The sequence below is a fragment of the Onychostruthus taczanowskii genome, unplaced genomic scaffold (genome assembly GCF_017590055.1).
Source record: "Onychostruthus taczanowskii isolate IOZ18803 unplaced genomic scaffold, ASM1759005v1 scaffold48, whole genome shotgun sequence".
Taxonomy (NCBI): domain Eukaryota; kingdom Metazoa; phylum Chordata; class Aves; order Passeriformes; family Passeridae; genus Onychostruthus; species Onychostruthus taczanowskii.
Genome location: NW_024502347.1, coordinates 4,640,177 through 4,662,632, shown reverse-complemented (window position 1 = coordinate 4,662,632; position 22,456 = coordinate 4,640,177). Strand labels below are relative to the sequence as shown.

At 35.0% G+C, this 22,456-nt stretch overlaps 1 protein-coding gene across 1 annotated transcript in view; it reads left to right on the top strand.

Moving 5' to 3' along the window:
- Positions 1–22,456, top strand: part of GRIK2 (glutamate ionotropic receptor kainate type subunit 2) — a 347,507-nt gene that overhangs the window by 302,200 nt on the left and 22,851 nt on the right. Inside the window, exon 14 of the mRNA XM_041414905.1 lies at positions 9,572–9,797. Within this exon, the coding sequence (XP_041270839.1) occupies positions 9,572–9,797 (226 nt within the window). The remainder of the gene's footprint in view (positions 1–9,571; positions 9,798–22,456) is intronic.

Here is a 22,456-nt window from a genome sequence, read left to right as displayed (position 1 = left end):
TGTTTCAGAACTTGGATGTCAGAGGCCATAGAGTAATTATTTCAAGCCATGTTTGAAATGTTACATTATTAATAAAAAATTCTGCTCTGTCCCCAAAATGCATAGATTATAAAGTGTTATTGCTTTTACAATGTGCAACTATAAATATATCAATGTTCAGTGAAGATCACACATGAGACTGCTACTCAAAATGATGTTTTATTTTTCCCCCAAGACTGGTTCTACACATTTCAGTTATACATTCAGGCATCAGTATGAGCAATAATTAAGTAATTGGCACAGGATTAGCTGGAGAAATCTTAGAATAATCTATGGCTGAGTGTTGGTGCATTATTTAACATTAACATGACTGATTTAAATCACTGGGTGGTCAAACAAGCTGGTAATTTGTTGTCACATTTTCATTCATTGGAAGTTTTCAGTTACTTTATTGCTGCTAATTTTGAACAATTATTCTGAAAAGAATTCAAATAGAGAAGTTAATAATGCTGGAAAGTGATTTTTTTTCCCCCCCAGTTCTGCCATACACTTGTTCTGCCTCTTCCCAGTTATACATAAAGTAGAGCTTTTGTAGAACTTAGTGTTCTAAAGCTATACTATATCCCTTTCTCTGTTGAACTACATTTGTACTGCCTGGACTCACTTATTAGAGATGTCCAAATTGCAGGGTGCAAGTAAACACATTAAATGTATTTTACTCTAACTTTTGATACGTTATATGGTTTTATCAGCAATGCAATTTTCTCCATCAATTTCTGATAAGTTGGTTAGAGGCTCTATATATCAGTACTAAAAAATACTCAAAACTACATCTTATAACTCTGCTGTTTGTATTTTCTGTACAAATCACTAACAGTAAACATGTAAATTCATTTAGGTGTGTAGATGGATTATTCATGATGTATTCATCAAGAACTAGTCTGGCTAAGAAGTTCCTCTGTCTTTTATTATATCTTTTAATTCCAGATCTTTTAGATTACTTTTTTAAAATTACTTTTATTGTTGGAGAGAAGCAGCTCCTTAAGTGTTATGTTGCTTATCTTCTCAATTATGTTGTTTAGGAAACTAAAGGTGTTCAAAGATAAAACTGCCAGAATTATTCTAAGATCTGACAGATTTGCTAACAAAAAATTCTTCTGATCAGTATCCCACCACTCCTCTACACCTTTGATAACAACCACATATGGCATCAATCCTGTTTGCCTGAATTAACTCCAATTTTCTAGTCACCAAGGTCGGAAAAGTACAGAGAAAAACTCAGCTGTTAGCACATATGGTCCAATGTGGTTGGTAATTTACTTTGTGTAATAAGAAAGTACAGAATGCTAAACCCAAATCCCACTGCAAAATACCTCAGTGGTGGCTTATGCTAATGTATAGAATGCAAATATTTTACATGAGCTGTTTTGTGAAGAAATACTAAAGTTATTGTCCATTTTGGATGTCAAGAGTTTTTTTAGGTTTATCAACAGAACTGATAGGTGAACTTATTGGGAGAAAAAACCCCAGCAATCTGCCTGTGCAACAAGGCTCATTTAGATGACTATCATTACAAACAATAGTTAATGCTAATTCTACTGCTTGAGTGGTGTCGTTAGGAAAAAAATGACAGTGGAAATTCCATTAAGTTTTTGGAACCTGTGAAGACAATGAAACAGTATTTATTTTTAATATGTTTTTTTTTTTTCTGGGAAAAAAGTGACCAATAACAATCAATGGGCTTTCTATCTATTCTGCTCATTCAGAGAGATCTTTGACCAATTAAATGCTATGTTTGGCTTCTAATGTTGCCAAATAAGTTTATATCAAATCTCAACAGCAACAATGTTTTAAGCAGAGCACATATTAATTGTGCTTTGAATACTGCACAAATATTTCTCATACAGGTATCAATGCTTTGAGAATACATTTGTTAAAATGTGGCATTGTGACAATTCTTGCTCTATTAGAGGTAATATTTAAAGTAGTATTTGTGATCTTCGTGCACAGTTCCAAAGATAAAACTATGCAGGCAGTGCTTTCGGAAAATGAGATTGTTTTCAGATACAGTGCAAATGAAGTGTGGAGTTCTGTACATGCAGTTTGTATCTCAGAACAGGCAGAGTGAGCAGAAATAAGTTTATCTTTACAAACATCGAGTATAGGATATGCTTTAGAAACAGACTAAGTTTTATTACATTCTTATTCCTACTTATAAAGGTAGAAACCTGCAGAAGTGTGAGATATATGACACTTGTCATCTTCCACAGTATTTTACAAGAAGAGCTCTTGTGATGTTGGTTATTATTCAGTAGAGAACTCTATATCATTCTGGTATAAAAGGCAAGAAATTCTTCTGAAGTCCACTAGTAATTTTGGAGCTATGAAGTCTTTACCTATTTCCAAGTCAAAGCTGATAGCAAAACCTTACTTCAATAGCATTAAAGTTTGGCGTTTTTTAACCATATGTTACTTGAAATATTTAACAATTGTTCAAAATCTTTGTTTTAAAACAAAAAGTCAGCACAATCAGGGCAAGAGTGAAAATGTCTTTCTCTGAGCACTACATTTTTCATTCCTTGTAGCTCTATTCTTGGCAGAAACACCTTTCCTCTTTTCATTTGTGCTCTATGGACCATAAAAACTGCCGTTATGGAGGAGAGAACACTGTATGCATTACTTTTATTGTTTTTATGCTGACATAACAAAATCTAAATTGTCTGGTTCACTTAGGGGTTTTCAGGCCTCAGTGGTTCTGAAAAAATAGGGGGGGAAAAAAAAGTAGAAAAATAGTACTCTGAGGTTATAGCGAATGAGACCAGGAAGAAAAAAGAGTTTCTTTTGCCTTTTTCTGCGATGACTTAGAAGAAGCTAGTCTAATAGTTCTAGGAGACAATCAAATAAAGAATATTGTATTAAAGAGATTGATATTTATAACTACTTGCTAAACTGTTCAAAAAATTAGATGATACACAGAAGCCCACTAGAATTAAGTTTATCTGTTCGGTAGTAGAGGACAGCTAAGCTGATTTAAGTCTGGACTATGCATGGCATCGTATTATCCTGTGGAGGCATCAGGTGCAGATATGCAATTAAGATCAAATTGCATTTTACACATAACTCAGCTATGTCAAAATCAGTAATTATAATGCTTTAGTTGCCTCAAAAAAGTACTTTTGGAGTGTAGAATTAGCTAAGACTTATGAGAAACTAGAAATTGTTTTGGACATTAAAACAAATTTAAATGTACTATTTAAAACAATCTTCAACAAGATGTGATAGTGGTTAGTGAAAGCTAAAAATTAAGTGTGTAAAGCTAAAAATTCATAATAAGTGTCATCTTTTATTCTGATTCCTTTATATATCATTATTTCCTTGTATTACTTATATCCTTGTATTACTGTTTAGTTCTGAAGTCCCAGTAATGGATTGTTGTTGTCCACTTCAGAAACACTGAGTTGTTTGGAGAAAACAGTACCTCTTCCAAAGAATTCAGTTACATATTAAGAACTGGGAAAGGTGGATCAGTGTACACAGACATTCATTACAGAAACAATAAAGTATTTGAAGTACACAATGGAGGAAAGACATCATCATTGATAGATATTTGAACAGTAGCAATCAGCCTTTACAAATTTCCATTTGGTGAGACTACAGGCAGGTGAACAGTGTATTTATGTCTCTGTACAATTTATTTTCATTTATTCTACTGTTAAAATTCTTCTGGATAGCCTTGTCTTTGAGTTTTGCTGTATTTATAATTCTTCAGGAGAATTACAGGATAACTTAGGCTGTTTGTTCTCTCAGTTTTAAGCTTGTCACACTATGATTTGAAATGAATTCCATTAATTAACTTTGTTGATCTCTCTATTAATGGTACTAATCTTCCGTGGCCTAAAATACTGGAGACATATCCCAGATATTTTAGAACATCTATAAACAGTAAGAGGATTGACTATAATATTTCTTTCACCTAAATTTGACATCTAACCTTCTTAGGTTTAGAAAAAATCTTGAGCTACATTAGTGCTTTTGCCATTATTAAAAACATCAGAAATGCATTTTCTAGTTTATTTCACAGCTATGTAGATTTAGGTCATATGCCAAAACAAAATGTCAAACTTACAAAGAAGAATAAGGAATGAATAAAATAACTTACAACATGAACAGTTAAGTTTGGATTCCTCTACTTTTGTTCAGGATTTCCAAAGGGTCATGTATGAAACAATTAGGGTGAGTCCACTAGAGTTTCAGAGGAATGAAGAGGAAAAAAAAGACAGGAAAACACACTCCTCTGGATAATGATGTGTTTGCCTTTGGCTTGGTGTATGAACCAGATAAATTCACAATGCTTTTGGGGTTTATTTGGTTTGTTTCTTTTGTTTCCACCTTTTTTTTCTCCCCAAAACCAGAAATTATATATTTTGTTTTGTTTTCTTGAAATTGCTCAAGGTCAAAATTTGAAGTCTCCAGAAACTCATTAATTACTGTACATAAGGTCATGCCGATAAAGAATCAAAGAAATCAATGAGAACTCAAAGTTGGAAGGGATCTCTAGAGGTCCCTTACTCTTGTTAGAGGAGATCTGCTTTTCTAGCTGAAACAATAGTGTGAGATTAATTTATTCAGGGGGCGTGGTGCTAGATTTATTTATTCAGTGTTACATTAAGCTGTCTCAAATATTTCCAGTAAGCTGATTCTTTGACTTCCCTGTTCCAGTACTTAGCTTTTTTCACCGTGAAGAATTTTTTCCTTAAATTCTCAGAGAATTTCCCATTAACAGCACTGTGTATTGCCTCTTATGCTATCCCCGCACATCCTAATGAAGAGAGTACCTTCAGCTTTTCTCTAACATTCTCTTTAGATAGTGGAAGAAGGTGATTAGATTCTCTGTAAGCCTTCCATTCTAGGAAAAACACCATTTTATATAAATTTTTCTTTGTAAGTTAAGATCTCTAATCTTCTGATCACTTTGGCGGGCTCTGTCTAATTTTACAATTTCTTTGAACTCAGAGAACAAGAAATGAGCAGAGCGGTCTTTGTGTGGCTTGAAAATTGCCAAGTATTGTGGATTAATCACTTCCCTTGTTCTGGGTTTGTCTATAGGCTGCTGATATTGCCTGCAGTCTGCTTTCCTGCTGCAGAGATGGGCTGCTTAGTTATGTTCTGCTAGCTATCTTGGCACCATAAATCCTTTTCAGCCAAGATTCACTCCCACCAGCCAATTCCCAGCCAATATGGATGCTTGGGGTTACTTTTTCCCAGCACAGACTTTGAATTTATCTTTCTTAAATCTCATACATTTCTTATACTAATTTCCAAGCCTTTTGTGACCTATCTGCATCGTAGCTCTTTCTTTCAATATTTCTGCCTCTCCTCTCTGTTTCATGTCATCCACAAAATTGATGAGGGTGCTTTCAGTACCATTTTCCCAACTGGTTGTAAAGATACTGAGTAGTATCAGGTCTAGGACTGATCTTTGAGGTAGTCAAATCTTGACAAAATGCTAATCTGGCTTGAGATGTTAATCGTGACTTTCTTTGCCATTTCTCTACCTGCAGCTGCTCCATCTGTCCAGTGCTTGTCCTTCCAAGTTGTCATCAAAGATGTTTTGAGAGACCATGTTCAACACCTTGATAAGGCTCATATGTATTGGTTTTTTTGAAATCTCTCTTCATATGTCATTCTTTTTGTCAGTGCAAATGTGTAAGTGATGAGCTTGGTGAAGTCATTCAGAAGTGATATTTCATAGTTTGCCCATTACATAAGGTCAGCATGAATGGGCATAGTTCCTTTAGCTTTAAAAAAATCCATGAATCAACTTTAAGCAAAGTGAATTGTGTCCACTAAGAATGCAATGCTCAAGAAAACAAAAGTCACAAAGCTGTTATACTCACACTCTTAAATAAAAAATATTGTAGTAGGATTGGGAATCTGTGGGTTTTTTTCCCTCACATAATGATTGTGATGATTTAATTCTCACATGGTGGAGAATGCTTTCATAAAATATATCCGTACTGGGTTGCTGACTTTTTTTATTTTTTTCTCAAAATTTAATCTTAATTACCCTCAGTCTTTCTTTAGTTACTGCAGACTCTTTTGAGCTGAAATATAGCATGGGTGAAAGCAAAGCTGAAGCATTTTCTGTGGCACCTAAATGCTTTTAGAAGCCAGAAAAGAAGCTGTAAGCTATCATTAAAATAAAAATCTCCATTAATGGATCTGTAATTTTTCCTTCATAGAGAAATGTCAGAATTAGCTTGGCACATTTTTACTATGCATTTATCTGCTCTTGACTTGTATTATGAAGTCTGCTTCCATGTACTTTGATCCTTGTTTATTCTGTCATATTTTCAACATTCTGATATTTTTCTAACCTTGTGGTCCAGTCCTGCTGCTCAGATATTTCTTTCCAAGCCAGTGCTCCAGGATGGAGCAGTAAGTAACACATTACTGACAATGACTCATTCTGTTTCCAGACTCATATTTATACATAGCATTAGACTATGACTAACTTAGAGCTTTTGCCACGGTTCCATTTGTGGTCCCTGACAAGCACAGTTATCTTCCAATGATGTTTAATTCATGAATGCTGAGTATGACACTGACAGTATCCTCTGAATGTCACTGTGAGAGCTAGCTTTTATGCATCAGTTCGATGCTGAGATGAGTTTCGAGATTTGCTTAATCTTTTCATTTCCAGCTTTCCTATTAGATAGTTCTCTTTTTTCTTCCAGTGAAATTCAAGGCATAGGCAGCTTTCTTATGTCTTCAGCATTCCTGAGGAAGCACAAGCATGGTAAATCATGTCATCACAAGTTATCTTATGCAAATATCATTTCTGGTTGATTTCAAGTTAGGTTGGATTTCCCGACAGGGATTTCCAGTTAGATGAAACAATATGGTGAACTAACCCAAATAAAATAACACACTTCATTGATGAAGTATATAGATTGATTAACCAGATTGATTTGCACACAGTGAAAGACGGTGGAAAGATAATGTAAATTGTAGCATCTGCTTCTAACAGTATGAATGATACAGTCATAACCACAGGAAGCATGTTGGAGTGTCATTATCTTTAATCCAATGTCAAATGGGCCCCTGATGCTTTTCATTGTTCTGACTTCTTGATTTTCATCAATGAGTCTGCTGAGTATTTTGGCAAACACAGGATTACTATTTGTGGTTATATTTTCCTAAATCAAATGAAGAAGGTTTTTTAATTTAAGATTGGAAAAAAAATGTCTTGTGCATTAAAAAAATCCCAAACACAGAGTTCAAAATTAGAATGGCCTTATTCCCTGGCATAATTTCAGCTTCTAGAGGTGGAAGAAAGTAGTGCAAAAGCATTCACTTTTGTGCACTTTCTATCATCCTTGACAACTTTACAGTGGTGAGCCATGTGCACTGGTAGTCTAGGTTTTGTGCTCTCTTTATTAATCATGTGTAGACCGTTTTAATGTTTTCATTTCGTTTTAATTATTCCAGTAAATGAGCTGTCCTGTGCAGGAGCTTTCTCTGATTTTGTTGACAACTTTTTTTCTTTTCTTTTCAATAGTAGCAGTGGCTTCATCCTAGCTGATTAAATCAGTCATCATAATATAAACATTCTGTCCTTTAAAGGATATTGTATTTTTTTCACATGTTCTGATGACTGAGTAGAAAGTAACAATTCCCCTTGCTAATATTATTTCATCCTGGAGCTTATTTTTTTTCTTAACAAAAATAGAAAAAAAACCCCATATGTATTACAGTTCCTTTTTTTTTTTTTTTGGTTGTATCTCATTTGGCTTTTCCTTCCTGCCCCCCAACATGTGTCAGCAATGTGCATCTAAACAATTGCTAAAATTTTTTTCTCTGCCAATGCTATATATTGCTCAGATTATTTATAGTAGTTTAAAAATTTACTGGGGTAAAGACTGTATGATAAAATAATTAAATAATGGTTCTTGGCAAAATTTTGCAAATATTGAAAAACATTTATTTCCACCCTAGCTGCGTTATACATTAGCTTTGATTCCTACAGAGCTGATATGCATTTCTTGAAGTATATTATGCTACAACACAATATTAAATGCTTGCAAGAGTTGTTTGATTTAAAAAAACCAAAAAACAAACACTCTGAGGAGAGACCCTATCTGTTTGGTTGTCTCTATTCTACATGTTCACAGAATATTCTGAAGAGACATGCTTTCCTTTTTCATTTTTACTAAAATCTTTTGCAATCAGGCCCAGATTATGTTCAGTACAATAACAGTGCAAAATTCAGAGCCCCAAAAGTCTTCAGTTTTGTTAGCATTGACACTAGACTTAGCTCAAATGCTTGATTTCAGTCCCCAGATATAGTGAAAGAACTATTGGATTGTATTTCAGAAGGGGGACAGAGTAATCTCTTTTTTTCTAAATAAATGTTATTTTCATTCCACATACACTGTTAATTCTCTTTTGGGTCAGAATTTCTGGATGTCAATCATCTGAACTTCAGAAATGTTTGTAGTGTCAATTTCTTCCAGACCTAATGGCAGAAATATGTTTAAGGGTGACATCAAAAGAGGAAAGACATCTTAAAGAGTTTGATAGTACTAGTGTTTACATGGTATTTCTAATTTTTTTACAAGGCAAAATTTAATATTACAGAACATTTTCTGATACATTTTGAGTTTGCAGTGTTATTAAACAGATGGGACAAATATGGTATAAAATGTTCAGTATTTCTAATAACTTCAGTTTATCCCGTCATTATAATCTCTTAAGCACTGTGTTGTACAAAAATGAGAGAAGGTAATTACCTTCTTTTTAAACCAACTCAGGTGAAAAAAGGAAGCAACTCTGTAGTTTCACAGCATCAGTTTCTTCCAAACTACTGACTCTTTTGTCCCAAATTACTGAATCCCTTCCTACCACAACAGTTCTTTGTATTTTGAAAATATTATATCAGAAAACACATATTAATTTTTAGGACTTCCAGTAGTCCATTTCTGTAAGGCAAGCTAGCCTTACTATGACCTGACAGTGATATTATCTCTCACCTAAAATCTTTCTCCAAGTATTTTTCTCATGTACGTTAGATAAAATGTTATCTGCCCTCTCATTCACAAGTGTTTTCTCCATATACTGCCATCTGTGAATGCTTTGATTACTTCAGATTGCCATGCTATGCATTAGGTTTTCCGAAATGTTCAGCTCAGTGATTGAAATAAGAGCAAAATTTCACTTGTGCCAGAATCCCAGATTCTCCTACAAAACTTAAAAACATTGTTTATTATCTTTGCTAGAGTGAAATACTTAATAGTTTTCCACTGACCTGAAGTACTTGTAGGCCTTCTTCCTGCATAAAAACATATAAACAATAAAAACCAGATCAACAATAGATATTTCCCATTGGACAATCTGTCCAGTTGTTTATTTGTAAATGGAGAAGATGAGAAGTACAAATGAGATGAAAGGCATGGATATCCTTAGAAAATTGCCTTGGTAAAACCTGATGTGGTAAAGTCCAAGAGGAGAGCAATGTGCAAATTGAGAGCTTGCTTTCACTCGTAGAAGCATATTATTCTTACTCATATTGCATTTAATATTTGTCTTTCAGAAATCCAAAATCTCCACTTATGACAAGATGTGGGCCTTCATGAGCAGCAGAAGGCAGTCAGTACTTGTCAAAAGTAATGAAGAAGGCATCCAACGCGTGCTTACCTCTGATTACGCATTTCTAATGGAGTCGACAACCATTGAGTTTGTCACACAGAGGAACTGTAACCTAACACAGATTGGAGGCCTGATAGACTCCAAAGGTTACGGTGTTGGAACTCCCATGGGTAGGTGATATGTCAACCACTTGTTCTCTGTTCGTTAATCTTAGTTGCTGCTGTAGCACAGGAAACATTCCATACACTGTTCCTTTCTCTACATTGCTAGAATTTACCTTTATTTTAATTTTCTCAAGCAGGTACAATACAAATTTTGTCAAAGTTTATGGATTTTATTGTATTTTCCAAAAAAGAAAACAGTTGTTACTTTATAAATAGTTGTATATTTTCATATGATAAATTTGTCTTTAGTGGTGCCTTCTATATGTTCAACAACAACAACAGTACTGTTCACAGTACTTTATTTTATAAAAAAAAAGGTTTTAAATATGTTTAAAATCTCTGTGTTTAGAGAATGAAGTTCTAGTAGTGGAAGGCTTATACTAGCAAGTGAGGCTGATTCTTTTAAAGTGAGAGGGCTTATTGCTGAGATTGCTAAAAGAGGAGGAAAAGATTCCATACCATGCCATAGACAAAACAAATATTGATTTACCCTTGTGGAATAGGGGTTTGCATATTGGCTTGGAAATTCCAATCACTTAAGTGTTTTCCAGGTCAGCTGCTTTTTACTAAGTACAAAACTTCAGCTGCAAGACTAAAAGCCAACTACAGGTATTAGCTTGGTTGTAGCTTGGCTCCTAGAATCCACAGAAGGGGATTCAGCAAGAACTGAGTACCCACTGAGTGCAGTGATTTTTTCCAAGGAAATGAAGTGAAGATCCAGCATTAGATTTCAGGATAGATGGGAATGAAAATGGTGTCACACAAAGACTGTGAGTACCCCACAATAATTCTACTTAATATTGTAAGGTGGTTCTACTGACTTATTTCTCAGGGAAATATTTATCTAAACTTCATTTTGAACAAGAATTTATCATTTTTTCATTGATGTGGATATATTTTTATTTTTTCTAAGGTAGGTCTTAAGTTTGGTACTGTTTTTATCTGTGTTAATAACATATGTTAAATCATTGCACTGGGAAAGTTGTGTCCAGTACTATAATTCAAGCGCACGGAAAGGAATTTTAAGAAATAAAGTTTAGTGGAATATCTTGGATTAAAGAGGTACCTAGTATTATCAAATACAGATTCACCTATGTATTGAATCTATTTACTGCTACTTCAATAACATCTCTGAAATGTTCATTATTTCAGTAATTTTCTGTGTAATGGACACCTGCTGAAGAAATTATGATTCTGTTCACTCTTATCTTTGAACAGTTAGTTGTTAGGAATCTAGTTTTGATTCATACCAATTTTTCCAGTCTGTTCTATTGTGGCTCTGTATTGCTGAATATATTCTACAGATGTGCAAGTGAGAGAATAGACTGAACTTCAGTCCTCCTGGCCTTTTTGGCATCTTATATTTTCTTATTTATAAACCTTTTTGTTATTTTGAGGATAAAACCCACCTTCCATTTAGTTTTAGTATGGAAAAAGTCAAATCTTAGGAATATTTTATAATCTTTAAATAATCTGCATGCAAACTTGTGAAGCATCTGAGGCATGTCCCAGAAATTTAAGTGAACATTGAAATGCCAAACTGATAGGAATCAGAGAGACCAAAACAGTCTAGAAATTGTTCTGTTTATGTGCAAGTCAGAGAAGCATCATAAACACCAGAGAAAACAGCTTTAAAACAATGATAAATCCAGGAACAGAATTCTGGAGTTTAAGTTTAGGGGAAGAAATGTTGAATGTAAAGAGACAAGTCAGTTGAGTAAACTTTCTGTTGGTCTTTGTTCCCTTCTTTATATGGGGACAGAAGGCACTATTCCTTCATTAATTTTGAGTCATATCAGAGGCATTATTTAGCTCTTATTCATCCTGAAGATTCCAAGTAACAACAAATCATCTGTGTCAAGAGAAATACTAGTGTTGTACAAGGGGATATGTGAGTTGGCAGTTGTCTTGAATCAAGATGTAACAAATAGAGAACATACCTTCAGGAATCAGCAGTCACCAAAGGAGGTAAAATAAGAGTTAAAAAAGTTTTAAACTTAACAAAAGCAGTTGAAGAAAGATCTGAAAAAAAGATGACAGCTTCATAAGGGGAAATAGAACAGAATGTAAAACGGGACGTAATGTAAAATTTTTCACAAAAGAAATGAAGGTAGAACAAAACAGCATCTGGGGCTTTCCCAGAACAGCTAAGAATAAGAGAGTAATCCAATATTTCAGCAGTATCTATGAAATGCTGTTGAGAGAGCTGACATTTATAATGGGTTTATATCCTGTGTATTACGTGCACAGTCTCAGAGGAAAAGGATTGTGCAACCTCTGCTAGGATGATGCATAGTTTGCATATACATTTGAAAGGAATCCTTATGAAGAGGCATTTCCATGATGTCTGACAGAATAGTTTTGTTAAATATTTTGCTTTATTGGAGCTAAAAAGTATTACAGTGCAGTGGATAATGCAAAATATTCTCATGCATTATAGCTAATCTCATTTCTACAGGAAAAAATAATTCTGGAGACTTTAAAAGAACTAATGACAAGGTTCTATCTATAGAAGTAGATTAAATCATTATTTAATGACTATGAAAGAAGTTTATACACATGTAACTGAGTAATATCTTTTTAGAGTTAATAATCCTACAAGTAACTTGTCAAGTGCTTGGAAAAGTGCAGTGTGATGGCTTCACTACAAAGTATATGCTACTGCTTTTGCCTATTTGAGAGGCCACTTGTCTCCAAGAACAATACAGAACTACTTGTGTTTATAGAATCATAGGATCACAGAATATGCTGTGCTGGAAGAGACCCATCAGCATCATTGAGTCCAACTCATGACCCTGAACAGGACACTCTAAAAATCACACCACGTACCTGACAGCATTGTCCCAACACTTGGACTCAGACAGACTAGATGCTGTGGCCACTGCCTTGGGGAGCCTGTTCCAGAGTCCAACCACCCTCTGGTTAAAGAACCATTTCCTAATATCAAACCTAAACATCCCCTGACTCACTTCATGCTGTTTCTAGTCTTGTCACTGGTCACCACACTAAAGTGATCTCTACCTGCCCTGTCTCTTCCCCTCATGAGGAAGCTGTAACTGCAATGGGGTCTCCCCTTTGTCTCCTCCAGGCTGAACAGACAAAGTGACCTCAGTTGCTCCTCATAAAGCTTCTCCTCCAGACTCTTTACCACCTTCATGGCCCTCATTTGGATGCTCTCCAGTAGTTTATATTGTCTTATATAAAACTGCCCCAAGCACTCGAGGTGAGGCTGCCCAGTGCGGAGCAGAGCAGGACAATCCCCTCCCTTGTCCAGCTGTGATGCCCTGGTGCCCGCCAGGACACCACTGGCCCTCCTGGATGCCAGGGCACTGCTAGCTCGTGTTCAACTCGTCATTGACCAGGACTCCCAGGTCCCTTTCCACAGTACTGCTCTCCAGCCTCTTTTTCCCTACACATAACCAGGGTGGCTCAGGTGGAGCCTGCCCTTTTTTGAACTTCATATTACTTACAGGCATGGTGTTGGGAAGATATAGATGCCAGCTGTAAAATTTACAAAAAATCCAGTTTATCACCAGGAACAGTGGCTTGAAATTGCAGAAGTCTTTGCACATAAGGTTAAACTTGCAGGAAGCAGTTGTTACAGATCTTATATTGACTGCAGTAGAAAGGATACGGTTACTTTTGGAGAGCAGCACCAAAGGAAGTAGGTGCAACATATCTTGATTATTTTAAAGACAATATAATAATAATTAGTGAGAAAATAATTTGCTTGAGTTTAAGCAGCTACAAGAAAAAAATCTAAAAGCTTTCCCAGCAGAAAAATATTCTATCAGTTTATGACAAGATAATCACTTGGAAAATGCAACCAAGCAATATAGCACCAGTTTAGAGTACTGCAGTAAAGGTTCTCTGCTCATGGTGTTAATATTTTAAATTTTGAGGAAGAAAGTTGCACAAGATTAGGAAGAAAAAAAAACAACAAAAAAACCCCCAAAAACCAGTGAGTGGATCAGGAAGTACATGGGTATCAATTCCTACCCCAAAAAACTGAAGAAGCAAATTAAGACTTTACATTATTATTTTATTTCCTCTAAAAGCATTAGTGAAGTAAAGAAAGTTTAGATTGCTAAAATGCAACTTTGAGGAAGGAAATTGGAAACAATGTACTTTTGGCTCAAAATAGGATTGTCAGAATCAGCACATGTTTAAAATCAACAAGATACAGTGATACTTGAGATGCAAAGCAGAATTCTTTGTGGTATATTTGCAGCAGTGAAATATAAACTAGGGAGAGTCAATTCGGCAAACTGTGCATACAATGACTGGTTCTCATGGTATAAGTTTTTAAATTAAAGTTTTGTATGCACCAGAATGCATTTTCACTCAGCCACTTCTGATGCTAGGCTAAAAAAACCTTGATTTATAAGGAAAAGAGAACAACAGACCTGGGATGAAATGTCTTATAGCAACTGATATTTTGGAGCAGACCTTGTAATGGGTTGTTTGTTTTGTTGTCTATCTTTACAACATTGCTTATAGCATTGTAACCAAGAGTATAATAGTTACTCCGCTAAAGAACATTTCTTTTGATTTTTTTTTTAATCTTCCAGTTTGAAGATCCACATGCAAGGGGTTTTTATTTGCTTTATTCTGGCATGTTTTATCAGGAGGCACTATTTTGCCAGGTGTGTGTTCTTCATTGGTGAATGTGAGAGCGAGGAAAATTATTTGCATATTTTTGTCAGCATGGTGTATAGTTGCTTTCTAATTTCTATCATATGATAATAATATGTATTGATATTACCCACAGTTATCTATTAGAAATGCACATGAGTGTCTTTTAGTGGTTGGAATTTGTCTTTGTAGAGGCATTCACCTCATCATCCAATATTGATGTTCATGGGAGGAATGAGGGATGGGAAGGAGGGAAATAAAAAGAGAGTAAAAAGACACAAAAAGACAATTAACAAAGGGGGAGTGGAGAGGAGGAGGGAGGGAGAACAAACACTTTGGGTATGCAGGGTAACTTATGCTTTCCATTACAGATAATCTAAAGTGTTTATTATCATTTCCAGTAGTTTCAATTTCCCATTTCATCATCATGCTTGTTTAAAATTTGGGTTCTTGGGCCCAAATTTACAATTGGGTAAATTGTTGGGCCTAAATTTACAGTTGCAGTGAGTTCCTAAATGTTTATGATACATCCAAATGCTTATGGTCATCCTATCAAATATATTATAGCATTATTTTCAAGACAACCTGGACTATCCAGCAATCTACTTTTTATGTCATACTGAAACACTGTTAATGTGAATTTCCTATGGTCAGCATGCTGTAAAACACAGTAATATTAAGTGACAAATGCTGTGTTATAATGAATATTTATTAACAGAATTGCTAATGTGAGCCACATGGAAGGTTAGAAATGTAGCTTTTATGTACTTTATGTTAAAGCCTTAATATTCTGTGAAGCTACTTTCTCCTTTTCTTGGGTATTTTTTTGTTTTGTTTTTGTTTGGGGTTTTTTTTTTTCCCCTTTCAGTTTTCTGCTTTCCAGTTGGAAGGAACATAGTTGAAATAATCTTTTGGAAAAATCATACTTCATTTCTCTGGGATGGTGTTTCAGGTTCTTATTTCTTTTATAAGTTCCTCTTTCTCTTCAGCATGTTTGACAGCAGGCTACTTCCCATCTGGCTTGGGCAGATTTTCTTCTGAATTGCCATTTGCTTCAGTGTTGAACCTGGAGCACATAGATGGCTGACAAGTGAATATTTGGAACTGATTCCACATGAATAGATCTACTGAGCATGCACCTTTCAGATCATCTGCCTTTACGTGGCAGATGAGGAGTATCCTGTCGGTATATGCCAGACGAACTCTGTGTGTGTGGAGATATATGCAAAGTAATGCCTTTGACATTTTGAAAATGACAAATGGTGTGTGTAAGTAATCTTTAAAATTGCATAAATTTCTTCTAGCTCTTAAGAAATACAAAGTGGAAAGCAGTGTATAGATATGGTGCACAGAAGAAATTAGAGCTAGTCATTTCTGTAATGTTTATCTGTTGCTGAGCTACAGGAAATTGCAAAATTAGATTAAGAGGGGCTGTAGTGGTGTAGCAGTAAGGTTCCTAAAACACCTGACAATGGTGAGGCAAAAAAAAAATTGAGAAAAAGGTGAAATACCCACTTCTTTATCCTTTATTCCTTTGCAGTTAATACAATCAAATTCTGCTATTAATATCAATAATGCCTCAGTTGCAAAATATGATGAGAAGAATCTTTGAATATGTTACATGACTTTCTTAACTTTTGCAAGGTTTTTTGAGTAACTCTTCACTAGCTGTGGTCAAGTAGATCAAACTCTGACTCTTCTAGAGCATATCACTCTTTGTGTCCCTGGCACTTCCACATTGATGGACTACCAAGATACCCTGAGAAAGGGTTTAACATTTAGATCTTTGAAAGCTAATTGTTAACGCAAAAATTGTTTAAAAAAACCCCAAAAACTTCAGTCCCCTGGCTATATAGACTCTTCACTGTGCATGGGCAAAAAATACATCTCTCAGGATGCAAATGATGTAAAGTGATGTGTTTTGGGGTCAACATTTCCAGCATTTCATTGCCAAGATTGGTATTACATAAATACCCATTACAAAAAGTTACAATAACTTGCATAGTAACACGGATACAGTTATGAAAATTAATTTGTATAAGTGCATAAAATAGATCTGCATGGGGGATATTTATAAATTCACAATAGAAAATTGGCAACTACTGTGTTGCAAGCAAGTTATACCTCACATGTCAAAAAGAAAAATGTATGAGTAAAATCAACAGTATTCCAGCAGAAACGCGTTGTTCTGCTGGCCCCAGATATCAGCATAGTCACTTAAATCCAAAGCATGACACAAAACTTCAAGGTTCTCATGTTCTATTGATTCACAGGTGCCTTTTTCAATGAAGTTTTCTTTTCTGTAAATTCAAATGAAATATCCAATAAAATGTCTTTTCTTACAGACATTTTTACCTCTCACAAAAAAGCCATAGTTTTCACAGTACATTGTTCTAAGAGATTCTCAAAATTGTGCCCACTCACATATGAATTTTAAAAAATCTCTTTGGCCAACTAATGTAATATGCACATCACTTATGTGTAGAAATTTCTTTATAGATTTTTGCATAATGTAACCAATCTTAACATTTAAAAATTTTATTTTTGTAAAATCAGACCCAAGAGTGGGGTTAGTTCCTTTCTTTTGTAATTTTTTCAGATTTCAGTCAGCTGTGTAGCATGTAATTAAAATGCTGTTTGAAGACAGTATAATTCATATAATTTCATCAGTCACAGAATCTAGAAAGAGTATTTCACACTCCATTCACTTAAATTAAAGATTCCACTGCAGAAAAAAAAAGAATTTCAGACAATAATTTATGACCTGCTACTTGATATCTTCTCTAGGAATATGGCTTAATTAATTATTTATATTTATGTAAGCCATTAATAAATTAAATAAAATAGCATTATTCCTACCTCAGAGATAGGCTGCTGGATTCAAAGAGAATTTAAACAAATAAATTGTTTAATCAGTGAATGTGTAACAGTTAATTCTCATGTTGTATCCTGTAACTATGTATAGATTCAGCTGATTTATATTACCTGTTCTGTCTCTAGGGAGTGACCTATAAGAAGTATTCACAGTAAAAGTATTTATATTACAATAGAGAATTTTTTAGCTGACCTGACCATGTTCTTAATGCAGGTATTTTACAAAATATTTCACTATCTGCCTTTTTTTAAGGGCATGTTTCCAAATGGAGAAAATTTTAAATCAGGCACAGTGGGGCATATAAATTACTCAAGACAGATCTTTTAATAGATGTTTGTAATTTCAAATACAATAGCTTAATGTATTAAAAATACAAGCAAACAAATTATTCATTTCCTAAATATGCAACGGCAAGTGAAAAAAATAGTTTTAACTCTCCCCTTAGAGTTTAGCCAGCCTCCATCCCTGCTGCATTTATTATTCCACATGGATTTTTTAGACTGGTTGTTTTTTGGGTTTTTTTTTGTGTGTGTGTGTGTGTGTTTTGGGGGTTTTTTTGTTTGTTTTTTTTTTTGTTTGTTTGGTTTTTTTGGTAGTTTGTTGGGGGGTTTTTTGGATTTTTTTGGGGGGGGTTTGTGTTGTTTTTTTATTTGTTTTATTTTGTTTTTGTTTTGTTTTTTGAGTATTTTTTGTTTTGGTTTTCTTTTGGTTTTTTTTTTTTTTTTTTGTAAATGTATAAAAATTAGTTTACTTTTGGGGCTTGCCTGCAAAATAAAAAGTAGGTAAAATAAGAGTAAATGCCCTATAAATGTATGACTAGCACTTCATCATCCTACATCATAGATGTGTAGGATTTTGTCCCCTATGTTTGGTCTAGCTTTTAAAAGACCAGACCAACAGCATATATGAACAGGATGTGTGGGAATGGTTTAAAGCTGCACCAGGAGAGGTTTAGACTGGATATTAAGAAGCATTTCTTTATCCAGAGGGAGGGTCAAACACTGAAATGTACTTTCTAGAGAGGTGGTTGATACCCCAAGCCTATCATTTTCCAAAAGACATTTGCACAATACCCTTAACCAATGTGCTTTTACTTGGTCAGCCCTGGATTGGTCAGGTAGTTGGACAAAATGATTGTTTGTAGGTCCCTTTATACTGAAATATTCTGTTCTGTTCTGGTCTGTTTTATTCCTTTGATGCCATTTTTATACAGTAAATTTCTTTTTCTTTTTTTTTTCTTTCCCTTTCGCTTTTCCTTTTCTCCCTTGTCCTTTTTTTTCCTCATTTTATTTCTGTTTGCTTTTACACTTAGAGAAGGTTACTAGATACACCGAAAGGACTGGTTTGGGGTGCTGGATTTTAATCACTGAGTGCTTTCAACTTACTTCGGTATTCCCAGTATGTTTTAATGTAGATAATCAGACCAATTACTTTACTTCAATTCTTACAGTGTTCAGTTCTGACAAAGTGTTTTCTTCTTGGTAAGAAGATGAAGTTCTTTGTTGCTTTTCCAACTCCTTTTTGAGGACAGATTTGAAGGAAAGACTTTTTTACCTAGAGAAGTGTTTGACAAGAGACTTTTACATGCCTACTGCTTCCATTCTATGGTGCTTTTCTCCGTTCCAGCACATTTGCACAAACATTCCTGCACATTTTCAGCCTGTTCCTCTGGTTGTAATATACTTCTGTTAGAAACAACAGGGATAGGAAGGATTTAAAGATTGATTTTGTGAACCACATTATTTCTTAAATTAAAAAAAAAACAAAAAAAAACAAAAAATAAAACTAACAAGAAGACCCAAAACCAACCAACAAACCAAATAAAACAAATCTCCCCAGGCATAACAGTTCTATCTCTAACATATGTGAATACAAAAGTAAGATTGAAGTTTCACTGTCATGTCAAACTGCCATAGGGTTGCTGCACTTTGCAAAAACTGACAGCTATTTGAGCTGCTTTGGTGAACTAAGCCAGCAGAATAATGCTCATCTTTTTTTTTCATGAAATTATTTTGCTTCATATTTGTCTACATAGCTGCTAATGAGGCCAGAAGTATTCATAGTATGAAGGAAACAGTGATAGTAGACAAACAGGGATGTGGAAGAGAAAATGGGATTTCTCCACAGGCAGCTGTTAGGCTGACTCTGAAGACATCCTGAGAGCCTTCCCTGCTTTCTTGTAGCTTCAAAAAGGTCTAATGTTTCTCTCAGTAACAGAAACAAAACAGTTGCAATTTAACAGATGTGAGTGGATACAGCGCAGAAGAGAGCTAAGTGACTTTTCCATATGTTTGAAATTGTTATTTTCCCAATAATTTGCATTCATTCTATCTCAAAGTTTGCAAAACTTGAGCATCATCCCCTTCACATTGGTGCTTCTTTTTTTTTTTTTTTTTTTTTTTTTCTCTTCTCCTGGATGTCTAGGCTAAGAATCAAAGAACATTATGGAAGCAAGAGAGCCACAAGAAATTATAATACTGGCTAATACTAAAACATTAAAAGAAAAAAAAGGATCCCATGGATCCTTTCAAAAGTAACTGTTTGGTGTTTATAAATATTCCTTACTCTTTGAAGTTAAGTCCTTGCTGTAGCTAAGGCTGCTTTCTGACATAATTCTCTTTACACACCTCCACCAAACTTAAAAGGTGACATATTTTGAAGAGTCGTTTTGAAAACTTTCCTTAAATCTCAGGCAAGACTAGAAAACAATGCTAGTGAGCACAATGACTGGCACTGAATATTACTGGTACATTTATTTCCACTAATGCGTACATTTGGCAGTCAGTGATCAATGCAGAACTTAACTTTAGATTTTTTTTCCAGAAGACACAGGCAGGACTTTTTTTTCTTAAATATTTTTGTTACCTCTCTTAATCATTAAACAATGTTCTAAAATCAGAATTCTATGTTGTCTTGTTTGAAGAAATAAAAGAAAAAGAACATCCCAGGTTCCACAGAGACACAGTTAGTGTTCCAGCTTGCACAGTCTTTATCATTCTCTCCCGAGGGGGGCTGCCCAAACCATCCCAGGACTCCTCCACCCCTGCATCTTGCAGGCTCTGGCTTCTCTCTCTCAGACCGCATGGCCTCCCCCTCCCCCACCCAGACACAGCTGGGGCGGGCAGGAGACCCAATCCGCTCCCCTGCTGGACACCAAAGAGGAAGTCTCTCTGGGAATGCTCTGCTTTTAACCCCTGTGTGTTCTCAGAGGCGTATCCAGGTCCCCAGTGGCCACACCAGGTGCCAATTTAAAATCTGGCCACTGATTGGTTTGACCATAACTTCCCAAAGCTTCACTTCCTGGTCAAACCACGACAGTGAGATTTGCTTCTACTCTTCCAGTAACTCTGTTGTGTCTGACACTGGTGGGTAAACAGAAGGTCCATTATTTTTACACATCTATGATTAAATATATTTATGTAAAACCAGCATAGTCACAGATAGGAATGATACAGAAACCTTTCAAAAAGCAGTTTCAAAACTGAAAGGAATAACAGGTAAATTATGTATCAATTTAGTCCCTGAAATTTTTAAAAATACACTTGGTTGATGTAACTGAAACAAAATTCTGCATATCTGAAAATAGTAAACAGTTTGGAAGTTTAAAATTTTCATTTTTACTAACGTATTCCCAGATTTCTTCTGTAAAGTATGAAACCAAATCAACATTGGCAGTCGATTTAATCACTGTTGTGATTTCAGAATCTGCAGCTATTTCCTGCTGATACTGTGTGGGACACAAGATATCTGAGCCACTTTTGTTAGCTGTTGTAAAGTACTGCTCCTGCAGAAAAGTTTCCAACTCATAGTCCAGAACTCTAATTAAAAACTGTACATATTTTCTTATGTATATGTATACATATACCCTTAGTTAATAAAAAGAAAAATCACTTTGAATATGAATACATGACATGCAAACATCTTCCTATTGCCTATAGTTTCCAAGAACAAAAGTAGTAGTAGTAATAATAATAATAATAATAATAATTCTATGCAATAATTTGTTTTTATGGTTAAGACACCCTAGATCTTTTGAAGCTACTTGTTACCATCAGACCACATATATTACATAATATGAGAATTTTTTACCGGTCCTTGGAGATGAGACGTATAAACAAATCCATCTCTGCAGAAATAAATAGGAAGCCATGTACCAAGACAGAATGCCTTTTTCTTATGCTTTCCTGCACTTAGTCTGTAATCCTTCATACAATATGAACTGTAATATTCATCACTTATACATGCATAAAAGTGCTGAGCTTCAGTTCTCTTATAACTAAAACAAATTAATACATTTGTCTTCATTAGTTGAACATAGTGAAAAAAAAGAGATACATATTATTTATTTTTATGCAGGTCAATCCATGTATTGAAACTAATTTGAGAATTTCAACTGCCTGAGCAGTTAATTTATTATTTCTGAAATGTAAGAATATGTAACTAGCATATTTGATGAAAGAACTGTTTTTTATTGTTGCCTCAGGATTACAAGCATGTTGAATCACTTCTGGAAGCCATGCTGAGACTGAGCTTTTTATCAACAAGGAATTGCCAAAACACTTAGCATCCTGTAGTGTTTGTGAGCTGACTCTGCCTTAGAGAAGGGGCTTCTAGTAGGAACTTACCAAACAGATATAAACAAAGCAAAGACATTATTCAAACTTCATGTTGATGTTGTTGTGCCTAGGACCATAACGTATGGTGTTCACATATGCTGTGTAAATGGTCTAGGAGTAAGTCAGATGAGAAGCAGCTGAGGCAGCTGGGGTTGTTTAGCCTGGATAAAATGAGGCTTAGGGGAGACCTTCAAGAAGATTAGCCTTTTCTCCCAGGCAACTAACAGGACAAGGGGAAATGGCCTCAAGCTTCTCCAAGTGAGGTTCAGGCTGGACATGAGGAAGAATTTCTTTGCTGGAAGTAGTGGCAAGTACTGGAATGAGGTGTCCAGGGAAGTTGTGGAATCACCATCCCTGAAAGTGTTCACAGAACAACAGGATGTTGTACTTTTTGTCATGTTTTGGTTGACAAGGTGGTGTTTGGTCAAACGCTGGACTTGATGATCTTGGAGGTCTTTTCCAAAATTAATGATTCTATGATTCCATGAGTCTACGGATTGGATTGGCAAAGACTCATCTACAAATTTAAAATTTCTCTG